The sequence below is a fragment of the Perna viridis genome, chromosome 4 (assembly GCF_037379345.1).
Source record: "Perna viridis isolate PV_CMFRI_1.1 ecotype Kerala chromosome 4, ASM3737934v1, whole genome shotgun sequence".
Lineage (NCBI taxonomy): Eukaryota > Metazoa > Mollusca > Bivalvia > Mytilida > Mytilidae > Perna > Perna viridis.
Window position 1 is genome coordinate 31,756,874 of NC_142448.1, and position 22,068 is coordinate 31,778,941.

Here is a 22,068-nt window from a genome sequence, read left to right on the forward strand (position 1 = left end):
CTCGATGCCATCGAGGCTGTTCAATTAATGATGTTGATCACTGTTAGGTACGTTTCAGTATCTTTATTATGGTTTCCTTGATGGCACTTAATTGTTCTCTATTTACTTAATGTATCTTATTTTAACAGTACTTTAATTACTGTCATCAATACTTGATAATGATTTTACTAATCTAGAAATCAATTTCGGTAAGTTTCTCATACAAACAATTCTGCAATAATATTTGTTAAAACATTTTCATACAGTAGTATATTGTGGTATATGTTGACACATATCATTGTCGATGTCGAAATATAGGTAAATATTCTTGTTTTTTAAATACGATGCAGACATTGTTTGTAGTTGAATTATCAAGTAAATATCTTGTAAACAGATTACTAATTAAATCATTGTAAAAAATCAGCAATTAAAAAACCATAATGTCAGAGTTCTATTTAGCTAACCATAAAAAAGACTCCATATATGCATTTTGTTGACGCGTTGCCTTTCACGGACATGTCAATACATATTTATACTGAATAATAATCAGCTTTGCAGGTAAACGAAACTTTTTTTCTAAAATTTTCAATGCCACAAAAGATGTATTGAAATGTTTAGACACTTAACAAATATGAAAGTAAATATCAATACAATTAATCATTGAAGAAAGATAGATAACTCTTTCTTTTATTTGAGCAAAAATTGGTTGCTTTGTTAAGGAAGTATATGCTATATACATTATATTAAACAAAAAATTCAGTGGGATAAAATTTACCCTGTGCCATCCATTTTATAGGATATGCCATATTTTTACATGGACAACCTCTTGAAGTCAAACACGTATAGTCTTAACCAATTAAGCTATTACATTATTATTCTGTCGTAAATGTTTTTCATGGTTATGTTATTTTGCTATTCAAAAATGGTTTGATTGCTTATTCTACAGTACGGAGATGTATCATGTGTTGAATTTATCACAAATTCTTATTGAAATAGTAACACGACGGCCGGGGAGTCATGTTGTGTCGGTTTTTTTTTTCTTCGGATAAGCAATGGGTTACATATAAGGCTTTGGACACTTCTCCAGTATTTATTTTAATAAAACGTAAAACGTATTGATTGCAAGTTTTTTTACAGATTGGGAAAACTCGGATCATTAGTAAAATTGTAAACATATATTTACTAGCTGCTTTTCAGTCATACTAACAATTATGAACTAACATATTTACCAGCGTTAGGGTAATTGTTACGACTTGGTCTACGAACAATGTATAGTAGATTATTATTAGTCACGTTAGCTTTGCTGTTCATGTGTATTATTATTTTAACCATAAGTTGCATTTCCATCATAACGTAATGTTACACATTGGTATAAAATATCATAAGGAACTGTTCCTATTTGTGGTTATAATCCTAGGGGGAATGGCCCAAGTTTTTTTAAATCAAGTTTCACGGCTTCCAATTTAAGTACTAATGCTAATGAATGGCTGACTGTCTTCTTGTTTTTTTTTTCTTACAGGAATAGGCAAGATGTTTAATCATTGTCTAATAACACCGTCGTATTACATTATCTTAGTTGTTTCTTCGACACTGTCTTCTGCATTCATAATTAATCTTGAACTAGAGAAGTTTCAAGGAGTAAATCGGGCGGTAGTTCACAAAGACAACGCTTCTAATGGAAAAGTCGTATTGTTGCTTTCCAAACACATAGCAAGATACGAAATGTGTGTTCACTCTCCAATAAACGTAAGTATATTGAATGTCATCTATTCAAAAGATAAGTGTACTGGTAGCATTATTATATATCTAGATGAGAAGATGGCAGGGTCATTCTTGATCGATAAACACAACTTCAGTCCCGTATCTGAATTGGAAAGATATGATACAAGTGGGCCAGTTGGCACTACTCAATTCATGGATTACGGTAAACACACACTGGCAATAGAGGTGGTTGATGTAGATTCGGGTATAGAACTCGACTTCGTAAGCTTAGATATTGGCAACAAATCACTCTTAAATGAAAACCTGGCATGTGATATCTATTGCTTTGATGATATCAAGTATGGTGACCCTAAAAACATTATTAAAGGTTCCAAGAAATTTTCCTTTAACAAGTATACAAAAGATACGGTTTGTGCAGAGGAAGAGAACATCAAAATAGGATTTCATCATGATGAAGCAACATTTTTCAAGATTAAAGCATCAAGACCACTTTACAAATCGTGCGCTAACTTCAGAGATGCTGATCTTAGAGGTTGCAGTCTTGCAAGCCCGGCATGGGAATTTAAAACTATAACGCTCAAGCATGACGAGACGATATTTCAGAGTCATCGACGTGCCTCTCTTTCGATTAAATGTACTGGTACCTTACGTATAGTTACAATCGTTTTTGATATGTTTGGATACTCAATAACACGTGGTATAGGGGAAAAACAAACAGCAGGACGTTTATTTCTCCGTTTGGGGAATATATCTAAAGATTTAAATGTGACAGTGAAGTTGTCATATAATGAACACTCCGGATATCTGAAATACGATGACAGTTATATATTTACAATCCAAAAGTCGTCCCATACATGGTACATACAGGATCACTATTGGGCAGATGAGAAAAACACTATACAAATAGAAATGACCACGAATAACCATAGTCTAAGCGAAGTTCTTATAGAAGAATTGCGACTGGATAAGAGAAAAATAGATTTCATACCACTCAAAATAGCTGATGATGAAAACTTTGTTTTCGAAGTCCTAAGCACGGGGCGATTACAATTTAACCAAACAACAATGACAGTCCAAGTTGGAGATACAAATTCTGGTCAGACAAACGTTTCATCCCTTCGGCTGTACATGAAAAAGCCATTTGATGATGGATATTCACAAATTTTTGTCATAGACTTTGACGGACATGCCCGTCTGCAGCCTGTTACTAAGCATGGTGTGGATTGGGTACCGTTCGGCTCCTCGGTAATAATTGGACCAAACAACCCAGAAGACAACAAACCTTCCGCACCAATAAAATCTATCACAATTTTTCCAAAACATGTACGACTAAACATACGATATAAAGACAACTCTTTTGTTAATCTGAGAATAAAGGCCAACCCTTCAGTCACTGTTGTCCGTATTGTAAAGTATAGAACAAACTTTTACAGTAGCAGATATGCTCTGGTCACATTTTTGTCGACATGGATTCAAAATGGTTTCTCGTTCGTTGGTCACATGTCAGTAGATGGGGTGGAAGAATCTATAATGAACAATATCAAGGGTGGAAACACAAGGAAGGCAAGAAAAATAAACTTTTACAGGAAATGTTTATCCCGTCTAAATACCCAAAGCCCCGATATAGAAATAACGGCACCACGTCTTAGAAGAAACGATTTTTAATTAAATCCATAGAAAATAGGTTTGAAAGAAAGCCTTTGGTTTTTATTTGAAAAATGGCGGACATTGTAACTGTTTAGAAAAATACATATTGAATATAAATATTTGTATATATTATTTGGAAACTCCCTGCTTTTGTGCGTTCAGAAAGATACTCTTATATCCTATTTATTTTTTTTTTTTAAATCGTCAAGTAAATTTTTGGTTCCATCTTATTTTATATTGCACGATTTATTGCTTTGTGATATCAAGTTCAAGGTCAAACTCCGTCGGTTTAAAAAAAAATGATAATGGCGTATTTTTTTTAGATTTATGGGTAATTTTTTGTTACCTAAATCTAATTTTGTCAATTTTTAGGTACTTTCGCACTATTTCAAACTTATTTACTACGTTTACATCATGATAGTTAGTTGAAATGAATTATTTTGCCCTCGTGTGAACAGTGTTTTTACATGTGTCGTGGAGCTACATAATTATTACTAGAATATTACTGCATACCACTCACTTGCAAACTTGCGCTTTGCCGCTTGGAAAGCAGGACATGCTTATCCCACCAAAGCACCTCGCGTCACCCCCGTCTTTTTTTTATTTTATTTTATTTTTTTTTTTCATCCCACTACTGACGCTTCGGCATTGTTTGCCGATATTTCCTCAACTAATAGGATACTTTATCTGAATAGACTTAAAGTGATGCTGAAATTTACCTTTAGCAATAGACTTAAAATAAAACTATTTAAAATAAAACAATTTTATTGTCCTTTTCTCGATTTGGATGTTTCCATTACTTAAGGTAAACTCAAAACTAACATTTACGACACGAGGGACGATTTCTCGTTTCCCATTGTTAATTTTCCCTTCTTTGACGAGGATGCTGCTGTTGCTCCTTCATACGGTGTATATATTTCGATATGCCTGTGTTTGTAACGATGATTTAGACTCAAATGAACGAAATCTGTGTTACCAGTAAATTGTTAAGTCAATTAAGGTTTTCGTTGCCATTAATTTGTTAAAACTTTTACTAAATTATTTTATAGATATAAAGATTTCATGCTGAAGTTTGGTTGTACTTGTTGCAACTAAATCAAACATCGGATTTCACAACCTAGTTTTTGTGGTAATGTAATAAATAAAGTTTAAACAGAATAATTTTGTTCGAAAAAAAAATATTTTAATAAACTTATCCGTATGGGTCATCTTCACCGTATTGTTAAATCTTTCAATTATGTTTTTATAGGTTCTAATATTGACTCTCTTGTAAATAATTTTTATCTTGGTCTTGGTATTTGCACGAATAACTTGTATTTCTTAGACATTCACTTAATCCAGTTGGACGTGTTTTTATTGATATCATTCGTCTGAGGAAACTAATTGTGCTTATCAGATGCTTTATCATGATTATGAACTAGCTTACAGAAACAGCGAGTACTCTTTCGATATAAATACAGCTTGTAGTCTCTTGTCCTATTTGTTAAGTTGTTTGTATCCTGTATTAATCTCAAGAGTTAAATCCGAATTCGACAGATTTTTATAGTTCTTTTCCCACCACTGTCAAAGGTAAGGGGATGGTTAAGGGCTCACAAACATGTTTCATCCCGCCATACATTGTACTTGCGCCTGTCCCAAGTCAGGAACTTGTTGTCCAGTGGTTGTCGTTATTTTTAATGTCCATAGTTTTTCGCTTCACGTTTTGTCTATATATATAGATAAGGTCGATTTTCGTCTTTTATTATTAGTTTGACATCATTTCTTTTGAGGCCTTTTAGAACTTGCTTTATTGTATGGGTTTTGAACATCATTAAAGACCGTGTGGTGACCTGTAGAAGTTTAATTGTTCGATTCGTGGCATTTAGTGGATGACGATCTCATTAGCAATCATGCCACATCTCCTTTTTTATATTGGTTATTCTGCTGTATTTGAATGGAACAGAGATGAACCAACCCCAAAACATTAGAATGCAACGAAGATCAAATTAAGTACAAGTAGGACACACCATTAACGCGGCATTAAAGTTAGATTCGAAATTGACCATTTACATATGTTTCATACTAAAGATCTAGACACACCTTAGTTTCAACATTTTATAGAGCCTTAATAATCCTGTATTTGTTGACATCACACAAATGTCAAGTCTGGACCCTTAAGACCATTGACCAATTAGAAAACACGGCCTGAAATAACAAATATCAGTCGAGGTTAGATTTAGCATATAAGAGAACCTGATAATTCAATTCTGTAAGATCAAACTGTGTTGATTTTCATACCCCAAATTCGCCCACAGCTTTTGTTTCTATGTAAATGTTATTTTTGGTTATTTTACGTTCTTTTTTGTGTGTATATTTTCTTTGTCCAGTTATTATCCCTGGATAATGTTTCATCATTATTCAAATTCAGTTCCCTCAATTTCCCCTTTTTGTGTCCTGTTATGTGGTATGAAAGCTTGATACAAGATTTCACAAGGATTCATTGAATAGCAAGTTTTTGCTCAAAAACACGTGTCCACGGCCCATAACAAAAAATATAACAAATTGACGTCAAGAAAAATGCATCATGTGACTGCTAAATTTTCAGTTGAATGTACATCATAAAAATTGAGAAAAATCTTCCGGTCTAAAACTTGCTCTGGTTTTCCCAACACAACCCTATGTGTAATGAACAGGAATATAACAAAATATGTCTTATCATAATATATTTGTATAAAAACTGTTGAATTAGTATCAAACACCGCTGAGAGTGCAAGACAGGGAAAACTTATTTCAAGAGAATTTCAAGTTAACCATCAAGGCTATATCGAGCAAATGAAAACTGAACTCTTATCTGTGGGTGTCCTTTCCTAATCTTGCATTTTAGGCCGTATTTGATTCTTCTTTTTATTACTTTTGAAATTTATTTGTAAATAGTGCCCCAGTTCAGAACGCCGCACTACAATCAGAATGCCCTACATTCCTTTGCATTTACAAGACATCAAGTTCTGTTTTGACATCACATATGTTGCATGTTTTATAACACCTGTGGGTGAGATAGAGAAATCTCACGTTAATAAATATACTGGTATTTATTCTTGTCTTAAAGTAAGAAATATAAATCGATGGCAATAAAAATCAACATTAAAAGGCTTGACTTATAATCAAGATATTTAGTCCCATTGGCTATCAATAAGCACATCAGAAAATATCCCTTTCAAATACTCATAATATGACTACTGATTGTGATGAAAACAGGCAAATTAGGTCTCACTTTTTCTGATCTAAAAACATAGCATAAAAATATTTCATTTCATTTTCTTTTTATTTAAAAAAAACACAATTAGTTGAAACAGCCAAGTAACAACAACAAGCTCTCAGATTTCAGGAAACATTCAAGATTTGAATAAACATCCACTCATTCATTGCTATATGAAAGGGCTATAATAGAAAAATTCTTTGTTAATCGATTTTCTTATAATCACACAAACTTAGTTGAAAGATCAAACTTAACAGTCATATTTTTAATAGCAATTATTATTATTATCATTATTATCATTATTATTTCTGTTATCATTTTTGTTTGTCTTGACTCAGTAAATTTCTGGATGACTGAATAAATTATGAATAATGAAGCAACAGATTCATATATTTTTTATATTTCTGAATTCAAAACAAGTTCTAAAAAACAAACTTTTATAAGAATAAAGCTTATGGTAGACAAGAAAATTTGGAAAAGAGGATTATCAAGGATTTTTTTTTATTATAGCCTTAAAACAAGACTTTGATATATGCTAAAATGCAGAGGAAACTATATATATGTAGACTAAATCACCAGTGGATGTGCTTAGAAGGGGGGTGTTTGTTGAATTAATTGTAAAGATCATCTAAAAACATTGGACTTCATATTAAATATTAAGTAGCATAGCAAAAAAAAAAGTATTTTTGTCAAGAATCAATTGTATTCAATATTTCATGATTTCATGTTTCTAATAGAATTCTAAGGAAAAACTCCAGCTAACTCAGCTTTTTTCACTGATTTTAAACACACTTAAAGGAAAAAGGTAAAAATACTCCTGAAGGATTCTGTACCATGCATAAATTTTGAATACTGTTTAAACAAAATTTTTCAAAGTTTGCGTGCTTAGTACATGTAATTAATAAAAAATAACTTTTTCTTTATGTATTTAATTCCAATCAATTTCATTTGAAACGTTAATGTGGTATTATCACAGACTAATTTAGTCCAAATCTAGCGGAGATATTCTATGGATGATAACAATGATTGCCTAAAAGAATCCTACATTACACCATGTCTGACAAAGCTGAAATAGAATACCTAGCCTTGTTGCTCATCATTTTTAATCTTAAAATACATGTTGCTATTAAAGAAAGTTATGATACATCATATTTCATTAATGTGTTGTCTTTAAAAATATATTTGTTATGTATTTTTCATAAAAAAAAGCTCTTCAGTCACTCAGATTTGATTTTTTTAAACATTTGCATGACTCAGGTTTGCCTGCCTCCCTGTCAGGAAAGGGTAAATTCAGCACATAGTCTTCAGATAAATGCCCTTGAAATGAAAGCCTTCCTTTTTTTCACCTTTGGACTTCTTTTGATCACATTTTATCCATGAAGTGAGGTTGCCCATTGTTAGCTCTTCTTTGGGTAAGAATATCTACACCAACGTCTGTAACTAATAGTGTATGTTCAAACTGTGCCGACAATTTGCCATCTTGAGTGACTGCTGTCCAATTATCTGGCCACATTTCATCCCTCCAGGTTCCTTAAATACAAGTAAAGGAAACATATTTCAACTATATACATGTATCTTAAGCAAAAATGGAAAGTTTGCATACACGTAAAAGGTTTCTGAGCTGTTTGAACTGATTTCTTTCCAAAATCTAACTTTCAGAGAAGAATCACTTACCGGTATTATATTAATCACTATAGCAAACACAGTAGATGACTGGTGTGGGTTGAACAGGTATAGCATTATTGGTGTGGGTTGAACAGGTATAGCATTAAAAAGTTTATTATCATAATAACCTCACCTTCAGATATCATTGGTTCAATTGTAAACGAATGGCCTGGCTTCATCACACCTATTGCTTTATTTTCTGAAATGAAAAGGTTTTTTGAGGTTTTTTTTATTTTCATACCAGTAGTTACATTGTTAAGGCATCGACCTGTAATTAAAGAGATCTGCATCTAACTGAAATCTCAGATTACCACAAGTGGGGAATGAGATCTTGTACTCCAGTTTCCCATTCTACAATATCTTAACTTCATGTTAATACTACATTTTTCTATCTTCCAAAACAAACAAAAATGGAGTATCGAAAACAAGTTCCCTACCCCCTTAACCTCCCCCCATCCCTCAAAAATTTTAAGAAAAATGAAAATAATTCAAAATTAATTCATTAACTTCACATTAACCTATCACAACGTTTTTATTTTTTTAACTCAATTGAATAAAATTTTCAGTTTCCCATTTTTTACATCTTCTGGGTGTCTGCAATAATTATATCAGATCATTTCATTATAACTGGAAAAAGTAGTTAAATAAATAAGTGGAAAGGTCAGGGAATCTCATTCTCCGCCATGTGATAATTTTATCGATAAACTGGCTGATTAACAACTTTCTTATATCTTTAATTATAGGTGCCTGGTTAACTTAAATCATGTTTATTGTCAAAAGATAAGTAAATTTATCTATTACCAGTTTTAAACTCAAGTCTCTACTTCTTCATCATAACTAGTAAGAGGAAGAATATTTCAGGTAAAAATTAAGGAAAATCTGCAAACAAACTAATGAAGGACAATTGATAAAGAACAAAATCACAACTGGAGCATACACAAAGAGAAAACACACAAGAAGCAATGGTGGATTAAGATAGGAGTTTTTGGACATTCACCTTCAAAATGGCAAAGCATAAGTTGAAACAGTAAAAAAACATCAAGTGATACCCTGCCACATATTATGGTGAAAAAAGGGAATGGCAAAATATACAAAATGGTGCAACTTGAAAACTACATTTTAATCTTGCTGAAAATTAAACATAACTTGTAGTTTATGGTATAAAAAATGTGCCAAAAAACATTCAAAGATCCATTCTAAAATTATTACATGTATCTGCAAACCATCAGGGGACAGACTGACTGATGAATGGAAAAAACTTTTCGGAGGGTATCATAATACCTTGCTACTTTATAAGCCAGTGTATAAAAAGCAGGAAAAGCAAAGGGCATATACAAGTAGGTTAAAGTAATGCACTGAGTTAGCAAAATACAGCATAACCACCAGGATTTTATTAAGTAAGATGAAAAATTAAGAACTGCCGTCAAAACGTTTTGTGACACTTTAACAATCAACCTTGCCCCTTCTAATTTTCAAACCCTATATATTACTATTTGATAAACCCCACTAACAATCAACAGAAAACCAATTCTAAAACACCAAGTTGCACACATTGTTGTGCTAGACATACCCCCCCCCCCTTGTAAAGAAAGATGATATCAGAAAGCAACCAAAATCACTAAAAACCTATGTCCAATCTATGTAAAGCTAAACACCAATCAATCCACCCATTGGAAGCTGGAAAAAATAATTGAGGAAATTTGGACAGATGTACAGAATAACACACAGAATGATGAATAGTCATGATTATAATATACCATCTTTATAATAAAATGTTCATACTTACTTGAGTAATGAGGTACGCTAGGTGTTGTGTGAAATAATCTACAAAAAAAAAACAAAGAAAAAGATTATCACATATTAGTCAAAATTAATTATATCTTAGCAGTATCCTTTCCAAGAGACTTAAGAAAATTAAAAAATAATATACAGCTACTGATTTTTGTTTAGACCTCCATGTTTATTTTTTCAATGAACAGTGATTATTTCTCGCTATATTAGTGGATATGTTTGCAGATTGCTTTATTCATTGAATTTATTTTCTTTCAAAAATGACACGATTCTATAAGGATTCATACAATTATAATCACCTCAGTCTATCAAAGGAAAATGTTCTGAATGAGACCTTGACCTCTAAGTCTAATATAGGGGCTGTTCAAACATATGGGGCATGTTTAATATAAACATCTGTAACTGTCAAAATGAATGAAATGTATAGACAAAGCTTAAAATTTCTTTTATTTGTGAGATATGTGGTAAATTAGTGCCTCCCCATACCTTGAATGCTTTAACTGTGCAGCCCTAGTATGTTTCTGTGATAATTAATATTATTTAAATGTATAATTCTATAAAATTATTGCATTAATACTGGTGAATAAGTACTTCAAATTCTGTAAGTTATTACTAATAACATGATAACATTCCAAAATTTTCATACAATGACCCTTGTATTGTATATTGAATTTTCTAATTTTTTTTTTTATAATACCTTTCGGTAATTAGTGACGTAAGGTATTTTAAGCTATACTTGTACTAGTACAATACGTTAGTTTTTGCAATTTTCCTTTCAACTGCTTTTTGTAGTAATATAGACCTTATTCCAAATTTGGGAAATCTGCAATTGTGTCATAATTATATAGCCCTACTGAAAAAAAACTGGCACCAAAATAAACATATTCACACAGCAAAACTTTTGTCTCAAACATTGTTGGCCTTCCAAGAAGATTATAATCGACGCCAATTTTCCTTAATAAGAGCATTATTAGGCTATAGTTATCTATATTTTTACTTTAAATCCCCCCCCAAAAAAAAATGCTTTCTTGCCTGAAATCTCCATTGCTCTTCACTGTGTGACCTGCCATTTTACCCTGAATAATCTTACCAGAAATAAGAGAAAAGTCTAAATTAATGTTTGTTTATTTGTTTGTTTGTTGGGGTTTTACATCCGAGCAGCAATATTTCAGCTATATTCAGACGATGAATAGTTGGAATATCGGGTATTGTAATGCTACACAATTAATAAAGATGTACATACTGGTGAATGCCATGACCACAGTAACTTCTAACAACAGAGAATCCATTTGCTTGTGCATGCTTCTGTATAATATTTCCTATATCTCTGTATCTTACTCCAGGTTTTACTGAAAAATAAAGATACTCATGAATGAACATCATACAAGTTTATTTTCATGCTACCAAGTCTACATCATTATATTTTCTTCTAGCACTACAAATAAAACTGCAATACACAGCAGTGCAACCAAAAGAAAACCTATATGATGATTACAGATATACCTGCACTTCTAAATTTTATAGCTGACAAAGGACCATAACTCCAGTCATAAAATCTTAAATTTCCTACATAAAAGATATGACTAGGCCACCAAATATTATTTCGGCCAAGAAAAAAATTTGTATGGTTCCAGTCACCTCTTTGAAAAAAAAATTGTAGGTAGGGATATTATGTTAACAGCTCTCTGTCAGTGTATACACCAATACAATGTTCAGTAAATGTAATATACCATTATCAAACTTGTCCTGTAATGTATGGTCAATGGTAATTATTAAACATAGTTTCAACTATGAATTATGCAGTGGATGAGTTTGTATTTCCATAAGATTTCAAAATGTAATAAGGAATTTTAAAGAGTGGGACCTAAATTCGAAATTTTTTTTACACACTGAAAATGGCCATTTCTCAAAATTTCCTTCCCTACTACAGGTTTTACTACACTTAAGTTCTATTATACCTTTTAAGTTTTTTTTTTTTTTTTTTTTAAATGCAAATTAATTTCTGGCAAGTAGGCAGTTGGCAAAATATTCTGAGAAAATAAGGACACAGAATGAATCCTGCCCACATAGACTTCTATAGTTTTAATATATAAAAAGTTTTAAAAATAACTATTTGCTTCAAGCTGCCCGATGGGCAAATTCAAGCTGCTTTCAACTTGCTCCCATTTCTCTGGAACCCTGTATCGTCTTATACAAATTTTCAGTATTTTCACTAGTCTGAAGGGCAAGATTTACTTGCCCCTCTCATTTTCAACTTTGACAAGCCAATGGGCAAGCACTTATTTTAAGCCATATACAAACCTTCAGCAATAGCTTGAGATAAACATTCATGTGTTATTTTGACTAGCTTTTTAGCACTATCTGATACTTCTCCAACGAAAAATGTTTCATTTAAATCTCCATGGTAACCACGATGAAATGTAGTTATATCAACTGTAAAAAAAAAGATATACTGTGAATTGAAAAAAAAAACAAGTATGTCTTGAATTTTAAAGCAACAATTTATTAATATCAGAACTTACTAAACCAAAAGAATTAAATTAAAATAAAACTTTCATACATGTACTTGTTTGATTAAAATCCCCCTCACGAATGTATCTTGCAAACTTATGATATTTCCGATAACAATCTGCTAAGTATTGCCTTGTAGAGAATGACATTTTTTATCACAAATTATTTGGTTAAGTATTTCATTTGTGAAAATCACATTTTTAGTTACATTATATGGCTATTCTTTCATATGTGAAACTTGATGCTAGGAAGAAATAATATTGATTTCTATTAAATAAACAGAGCATGCTTACCCTACCAGTGCACATGGCTAATGTTTCAATTATTTCTTTTTTGAAATGTAGGTTGCTGATTAACATGTAAGTCTTTATTTAAACTGTTTGTTCATCTTTAAACTTTTTCACTCTCTCTTGACTTCCAAATTTTGAATATAACACTAGCATGGGTTTACCGTGATAACACTAGCACAGGTTTACCGTAATTTCAAATCATAAAAAGGAAAGCTAAATATTGATGAATTCTGGTTATCTACCTTAACTTAAACAGTACCGTAAGAAATCCAATAGGTAAATATCATACAAAAAAAAAACATTTATTTCTTTTCAAAACATATTTTTTCTCTCTTACTGCTAGATACTTACCATTGACAATATCTCCATCTTCTAATGGTCTAGCATCTGGTATACCATGGCATATAACTTCATTTACTGACCTGCAATACAATAAGTACAATCCAAGAGTAAACATTGATCCTTAGATAAGTCGTTCTATTAGTTTTCATTAATAACTAATCAGGATTGAAATTCCTAAGCTGCACAGTACAAGGAAACTGCCTTGAAGGGTTTTTACATCCAACATGTTCAAGAGTGGAAAGTGGTCCAATGGAGGAAAACCTGAAGTCCACAACAAAGTGTCAAACACCCGAGTATTCCAGAATCTTGTTAAGTAAGACATCTGAGTATTCCAAAATCCAGTTCAACCTGAGTATACCAAAATATCATTTTAGTCAAAAACTTCCAGAATCCTGTTAAGTCAGATATCTGAGTCTTCAGGAGTTCTATTAAATCAGACACCTGAAAGTTTTTAAATCAAGACACATTCTTTAGTTCTAAATGTATTGAAAAAACCTGTCTTATATGGCATGATATTCTGAACCCAATGATGTGACAGTTAGACAAGGTCCACTATAATACTTAACAATATTTTATTAAATTTATTTTTATTCATATTAAACCATAACTATGTGATATATAACTATATATAACTTTGAGGTGAAATCTTGAACCATTTACAATGAAACATTTCCATACCTAACAAATATAAGAATTTGTCCAGTTTAGACAGATGTTTAACTGTATCAAAAATTTATAAAATACTTACGTGCAACAAGATTTAGGGAAGCAGTAATAATTAAGTGGAGAAGGGTAACACTCTCTATCTATACAAGCCTGAAAATATAAACCATGTAAATACATTACAGACTCTTTTCATTTTGCTTTTTTCCATTTTTATTTTCTACTGTTAAAAACAAAACATTAAAAAACTTTAATTTCTTTTTTAAGAATATCAGGTACAGCGTAACTAGAATTTCAATTACTCAAAAATTTTTAAAAAACACTTTCTGAAATCTTTTTTAAATATTTCATTTGAAACAACACAATGAAACTGTTTTTTTGTATATTTGATATAATATAAATGAAGTACATGTAAGAGAACTTAAAATCAGAAAAAAAAACAACATTTGCTCACTTGTAGATACCACCACTCACCTCCCTAGAAACTTTTATAGGAAACACCATAAGTCAATTCACATGGAAACACAAAAAAAAGGAGGTGCACATGGCATCATGCAATAATATATATGAATGTTTCACCAAATGCCAATCTGCGTTTTCTGAGGAGTTGCAAATAAGATGAAAGTCCTCCATTGGCCGTCCAATGACAAAGGGACATAAGGGAGCCCCCAAGTCTTTCAGGTGGAAAAAAACAAAATAAGATGTGTACAAAGGCATCGCGTGATAAAGAATGTGTGAAAGTTTCATCAAATTCAATTCGGCTGTTTGAGAGGAGTTGCAGATAAGAACTGGGAATGAACAAACAGTATAATCACTATATACATCCCACTTTGCAAGCAGGAGTATAAATATCTAGGGCAACACAAGTTAAAGCACACTTTTGCTCAAATTAAATGGTCCTGGGTCAAGAGGCCTGGGGTCAATTTCACAAAAAGTTGTAAGTGTAAAGTTGATCGTAAGCAGTGACGTCACAATTTTCGATCAATTTCACACTTAAGACTTTTTGTGAAATTGACACCTGGTTATTAACTGCATCTCTGGAACATAACTTACATGTACCATTGGGAAAAAAATTCTTAAATATTGCAATCAGTAACACTCACCTCATGAACCACTCTATCAATTTCTTCAGTTGTAACCCCAACACCTATTGTCTCTGCAGCTATATCTAATACTTCCCTACCAAGCTGGAATAAAAAAAATAAAAGTGGTTAGTAGTGACACCTAAGAATAATTAACTGTTTTCTGACCCCAATCTTTTTTACCTGCAAATCCACATCAACATATCTAACTCAAATCTAATCAAAAATGTATTGACAGAAGCTTTTTTATGTGTCTCTCTATTTTTAAATATGTATGTATCATAACAAATTCTGCAACAGTTAAATCTACATTTAATACACTGTTTTTTGTGGAAAAGATATATGAAAATCCCTAACTGACTCCTGATTTTGATAACATACCCCACTTGTATTTGTAACAGGAGTGGGGCTTTACTGTAATCATCTAGTCTCTGTTTCCAATAAACAGTAGTTGGTTACATGCAAGAATAATTTAGTTTTTGATTTACAACTTCATTATGACAAGTTACGTGTTTTTTTTCCTATTTATGCTTCAGCTGGACCAACACTTTCTGTCTGATTGGTTTTAGACTTACTAAAATCCAAACTTCTGATTAATTTTTCTCTGTCAACTTCTACTAGGCAGAAGGATTTCAGATTTAAAGTAAGCCTGTGAAATGATTTGTTGTTAGTTTTCGTCAAAAACTTCCAGAATCCTGTTAAGTCAGATATCTGAGTCTTCAGGAGTTCTATTAAATCAGACACCTGAAAGTTTTTAAATCAAGACACATTCTTTAGTTCTAAATGTATTGAAAAAACCTGTCTTATATGGCATGATATTCTGAACCCAGTGATGTGACAGTTAGACAAGGTCCACTATAATACTTAACAATATTTGATTAAATTTATTTTTATTCAAATTAAACTATAACTGTATTCTGATTAATTTTTCTCTGACTGTCAACTACTACTAGGCAGAAAGATTTCAGATTTAAAGTAAGCCTGTGAAATGATTTGTTGTTAGTTTTCTGTAATGAAATGATGTATTATATAAATTTTCTCTTATTTTGAGTTCTGTCTGGAAACTACTTCATATTGAATTGAAACGATATACATTTAAAACAACTGTGGCTATTCATAATACAACATAGCATGGATCTACTTGTTTTCTCTAGTTCATCATTATACATGCCACTGTATTCAGCCACTTACTTTACAAGCTACCCTAAGCTTTCTCTAGTTCATTATTATACATGCCACTGTATTTAGTGTTAATCATAACACCTACTTTACAAGCTACCCTAAGGCTTTCTCTAGTTCATCATTATATGTGCCACTGTATTCAGCCACTTACTTTACAAGCTACCCTAAGGCTTTCTCTAGTTCATCATTATATGTGCCACTGTATTCAGCCACTTACTTTACAAGCTACCCTAAGGCTTTCTCTAGTTCATCATTATATGTGCCACTGTATTCAGCCACTTACTTTACAAACTACCCTAAGGCTTTCTCTAGTTCATTATTATACATGCCACTGTATTTAGTGTTAATCATAACACCTACTTTACAAGCTACCCTAAGGCTTTCTCTAGTTCATCATTATATGTGCCACTGTATTCAGTGTTAATCATAACACCTACTTTACAAGCTACCCTAAGGCTTTCTCTAGTTCATCATTATATGTGCCACTGTATTCAGCCAATTACTTTACAAGCTACCCTAAGGCTTTCTCTAGTTCATTATTATACATGCCACTGTATTCAGTGTGAATCATAACACCTACTTTACAAGCTACCCTAAGACTTTCTCTAGTTCATCATTATATGTGCCACTGTATTCAGCCACTTACTTTACAAGCTACCCTAAGGCTTTCTCTAGTTCATTATTATACATGCCACTGTATTTAGTGTTAATCATAACACCTACTTTACAAGCTACCCTAAGGCTTTCTCTAGTTCATCATTATATGTGCCACTGTATTCAGCCACTTACTTTACAAGCTACCCTAAGGCTTTCTCTAGTTCATCATTATATGTGCCACTGTATTCAGCTACTTACTTTACAAGCTACCCTAAGGCTTTCTCTAGTTCATTATTATACATGCCACTGTATTTAGTGTTAATCATAACACCTACTTTACAAGCTACCCTAAGGCTTTCTCTAGTTCATTATTATACATGCCACTGTATTCAGTGTTAATCATAACACTTACTTTACAAGCTACCCTAAGGCTTTCTTGCTCTTCATCTGATAGAATCTTTATATTAGTAGAGCCTCTCATTTGTCTCTCTGTTAAGGGTACACCTATAAAAGAAAATTCATTACTCAATTCTATACAATTTCCAATGGAATTTTGATGATAAAAGGTGTCATGTTATAGACTTTTCTTTTCTTGATTTTAATGGTTTGAATTTAAGGTCACAATAACTTCATGCTGAGATTTCTTGTATCATTCTTATTTAGTGTTCATTTACCTGTCTCAATCAAATCCCTTGAGGAATGTATAATTAGTCAGTTTGAATCCCTTGAGGATTGTATAATTGGTCAGTTTGACAAGTGTTCAGTTTATGCAGGTTAAAAACACTTTTTATTTTTTTACTGGGTTATTGCCAAAAGTAAAATTATTTTAGTACATCAACCATGAAAATTAAGCAATGCAACTACACAATGTATGGTACCTTCTGGGTGTTCAGCATAATCTGGCCTCGGTATGTGATCTGGGACTAATCTCTTGGGACTCTATTAAAAAAGAAATATTATAAGTGTGTAACTAAACATTATTAACCACATGAAGATTCATGTATCTCAGGGGTTCAAATCTATGGTCGTCTGAGGTCCAAAACCCTAAACTTTTGACCCAGACTTTTAAAATTGTATTTACTTAGGTCCAAGACTTTCAACCCTATTCAATGACACAATATTGTGGACTCTTTTGGTTCTCCTCAAGTGGACCATGGATTTCAAACTTACAAAAGTGCAAGACCTCTCACTTTTGAAAGTAAATTGGGACCTCTATATCTACATGTAACTATGTGACCCAAATGTAGATATGCACTCTATAAAGAATGCTGAAGATAATATGAAAAGCAATGGATTCAAAATGTTCACTTGAAAAATATGTTGTTCTGTAAAGAAATGCATTTTACATCCAGAAAATTTGTATAAAAATTCTTCAGTAATGAAGGTAATTCAGTCTGCTTTTTTCATATTACATGTATTTAACTTTTTACCTTTTAACTGATGTACAATGTAGATATTTAAGGATTGTTTCCAATTTTTTACCAAATTCTGCTTGCATAACCAACTTTGGAGCAGTTTATGCTTCACTAACTGCAAAGCAGTTTATGAACAAGCATAAGCTGTCCCAAAGTTGGTTATGTAAGCAGAACTTGGTAAAAAAAAAAATAAAGACAATCGTAATAATTTAATCTCTTATTAGTTCTAGTTTAAATTAAGATTTGATCCTTAACCAAAATGTTATTTAGTTTTGGATTGTTTGAATTGTGGACCTTCAACCAATCAAATAAATGATGTCACAGTACCATGTTAGTTTAACTAAATACCTATCATGCCAAATGAGAACCAACTAATTAGAAGGATTACTACAAATCATATTACATGTATTTGATTATCGATTAGAAAACACAAACTTACCACAGGGAAACCTCTTAGTTTTCCAGTATATTTAAACCCAGGCCAAGGGTTGTAAGATTCATTCTTAGCACCACTTTCTTGTTCTGAAATAAACATTCATTGGTTATAAAAAGTAAACTTAAAGGTTAAAGTTCATCTAGATAACCTAATGTCTTCGTAAATTATTAAAAAAAAATCTATTTAGAACCTTTTCTGGTTTCAGTTTGCCATGATAGTATTTCAGTATTTATCCCTGGTATATGGCTTCTGAATATACTTAACATTCTTTCAAGGCATTATAAATTCTAGGTCGATAAAAATGAAAAACCCTGTCTTTTAGAGCACAATTTAAGCTGTTTACCAAGAAGAAATGCTATTGTAATATGGTCAATGTAAATAATCCTATTTATAATGGCATGCTTATTATCTTGTCTTTAAAGGGCTAAGAAAAGGGAGTTTTAGTTATCTCCTTCTTCCTGTACAGTTTAATTCTATCAAAAGATTTCTTCTAGATTTCTTTAGAATTCAACATGTTCAATGGATCTTTCCTAAATGGGAGTAGTTTAAGAATACAAGGGAACCAAGGTTATAGCGGTAATTAAAAGAATGTAATCCAGGGACAAAGACCAGACATGGAAAACAGACATACACAACAAAGAACATGAAGTAACTAAAATTATACATAAAAAGTAACAAAAGAAAATGAGAAACTCGGACTCCACTAAAAACTGGGAGCATGGACCAGGTGCACCGATAGGGTAAACATCCATTAAACCCATTTTCCTGGAAGGTTAAGATCATGGGGAACTAATTTTTTAGGCCATTAAACAGTACATGTACTTTCGACATTAAACAAATCATTTTTTCTAAAGAATTAATAAATATGGAGTAAATTTTCTTCACAATATATTGAATGACATGAAATGACATTATTGCATAAAAATGTTCTAAAGAAGTATATAACTTACTAGCTTTCTTGTGGACTTTCTTGTGTTCTGACCAAAACCCTTTAAAACACTCCTGAAAAATATAATTCAAAACTGGTAACCATAGAATGTAATAAAGTACTTAATGTTTACTTGAAGAATTGGATACAAAAATATGAAGTTGAGGTCAAAAAGTGTAGGTCAAAGTACAAAATACATCGAACACTTACTTAGTACCATAACATGTTTTTGTAGGTTTTCACATACAAATATGCCACAACATGTAATATTTTACAAGAAAAATTACAATTCTAAGGAATCATGAACTATGGAACATTGTACGCTGCACAGTTTTTTTTTACATGAATGGTCCATACATGTACATAGGTCTTTTTCTTCAAATCCAAAGAAAAGGTAAGTGTACTCAGGCAATATATATACAGGGATGTGATACCAGGAACAATAGGGAAGTGGAAATAAACAGTAAAATAAATTATAAAGGTAAAATACAAATTTTTAAAAGCATAAATTTGCAATTACACAATTCACACCCCTGTGTATACATGTACATTTTGTACATAAAACCTACATATTTGAGGCTTTATGTGATTCATTCCTACATGTAAAAATCAAAATGAATTTCCTATTACATGTAATTCAGAAAATTTTGATCCTTAAAACTACAGGAGGGGGTGCTGTGAATAATCACAACACAAAAAAACTGTGAATTGTATAATTATGGTGGGTTTTTTTTGTGCCAATGTATGTCATTACTTTCTTTCAGATGAAGATTTTAGTCAACAGTGTCTGTCATAAAGTCTTATACTAAAATGAATTTTATTTTAAACAGGATTTAATTGTCAAAAGAGCACCATTTCAGGCACAGTTTGTCATTAAGCTAAAGGAAATGTCTCGTTATGTTTAAGCTACTGATCCTAGTCTTTTTTTTAAATTGAGTTATAGTGAAAACAAATACCATCAATAATAGATGATATTCCAACTTATGGAAATTCTCATTAATTTAGACTTTTCCCAACTTCCAATGAAGATTATTTGGGGTAAAATGGCAGGTCACACAGTGAAAAGCAAGGGAATTTTTCACACGGGAAATTGTTTTTTATAGATTTTAAGGAAAAAATATTCCTAAAGCCTAACAATGCTCTTACTATCTACAAATGAAAAATTGGCATTGATTATGATCTTTATGGTAGGCCAATGTGGTTTCAAACAGAAGTATATAAATATGTTTATTTTGGTACCACTTTTTTTCCAGTAGGGCTGTATAGTTAAGAAACAATTTAGGATTTCCAAATTTGGAATAAACATCTATACTTGATGTCTGTTCAGTCCCATAGATTTAATCAGCAATTTTTAAACTGTTTTATATTCTTGAGTCAAGAGTTGTCTTTCTTGCTTTTTCAGTCTACGGCTTTGATTACTAGTTTAATGCTGTATTTTGATGGACAGATTGTAATCGGTGATTTATTATTGTAAATAGACCAAGTCTGATCTTTTTCCCCATACCCCACCGTGATGTATACATGTACATATATATATATATATATATATATACTGACCACAATATAGGAGTGCTGCCATACAAGAATTAAACTACCATTATCATTTGGTGTTTCTATTACAGAAACCAGTGGTTTCAGCTCTTGTGAGATTTGTTAGGAATTCAGTTTAAACACCATGGAGAATGGTGATCATTTATCATGTAAACAATGGGGTGCCAGATTATGATGTCATTGGATTATTAACAATTTGAAATTCAAAGAAAAGTTTGCTTGAGTTACTTTTGTGAATAAGCTTCACACAAAAAAATATAACCAGATTGCTGATATTTTGTTATAAAAAATGAGCTATAGTACAACAAATTTGTGCATAGTTTGGGGAGATATGTTTCTGTCATGAAAAATGTGGTGAGATTACTCTATCGGTCTATGTAGACTATGACCAACACCAATGCCCGGCAATGGAACTTTTAAAAGTCAAAATGGTGAACTAATATGGTCACTATAAACTACTGAATCATTTATGAATACTATGAACGAAAACTCCTTTAAATAAACTTTCAAGATTTTCGTTGTGCTAATCAACAGACATACAATCACGTAATGTATGTGAATGTGCAAGCATGGTTTGACTTTTGTTGTTAATTTCAGCAAATTTAGTATATTTTGATACGCAGTGAACCAGACCTGCGAACAGAAAAATGATCCTTGAATCATTAACTTTATACATGTCGGACATTGAAGTTTAGCTTCTTTGTCACAGCCAGGCGTTTCACAGACTCGGGTTGCGACTGTAGCTGCTGCCATTTTGACAGGTGCTGGTAGTTATCTCCCCTTCTCCATAGCTTCAAATTTCAAAGTCCTGAAAGTTCTCACGGCAACTAAACTAAGAAAATAGCTTTTTAGATAAAAAAGTCATGGAATTTTGTAAGAACTTGACCTCTTTTTCTGGTGACCATATTGTCATTTTATAGTCAAATGAACGCACATATAACTGAAGTTAAGGAACTTACCATTTTTAGCTGGGGGTGGGGGCTTGTCAAAATGTATCTATAGGAGTCAATTAAAACCAGACCTATCAATTGT

The 22,068-nt window shown here is 31.9% G+C and overlaps 2 protein-coding genes across 2 annotated transcripts; one reads left to right on the plus strand and one right to left on the minus strand.

Annotated features, from left to right (window-relative positions):
- The first annotated feature begins 1,503 nt into the window (after positions 1 to 1,503).
- On the plus strand, positions 1,504 to 3,610 carry LOC148619754 (uncharacterized). The gene has a single exon (XM_088576951.1). It carries the CDS (start codon positions 1,510 to 1,512, stop codon positions 3,364 to 3,366), a length of 1,857 nt encoding a protein of 618 aa, XP_088433077.1. The 5' UTR covers positions 1,504 to 1,509; the 3' UTR covers positions 3,367 to 3,610.
- Positions 3,611 to 6,626: 3,016 nt separating this feature from the next.
- Positions 6,627 to 21,821, minus strand: LOC148619755 (methionine aminopeptidase 1-like). The gene is made up of 13 exons (XM_088579992.1): positions 21,670 to 21,821; positions 19,508 to 19,559; positions 18,561 to 18,643; positions 17,585 to 17,645; positions 17,119 to 17,210; positions 14,949 to 15,032; positions 13,931 to 13,998; positions 13,192 to 13,262; positions 12,341 to 12,472; positions 11,283 to 11,388; positions 10,035 to 10,072; positions 8,382 to 8,447; positions 6,627 to 8,113 (listed from the first exon to the last, which is right to left on the minus strand). Exons 1-13 carry the CDS (start codon positions 21,787 to 21,789, stop codon positions 7,947 to 7,949), a joined length of 1,140 nt encoding a protein of 379 aa, XP_088436118.1. The 5' UTR covers positions 21,790 to 21,821; the 3' UTR covers positions 6,627 to 7,946.
- Between the last annotated feature and the right edge of the window lie 247 nt (positions 21,822 to 22,068).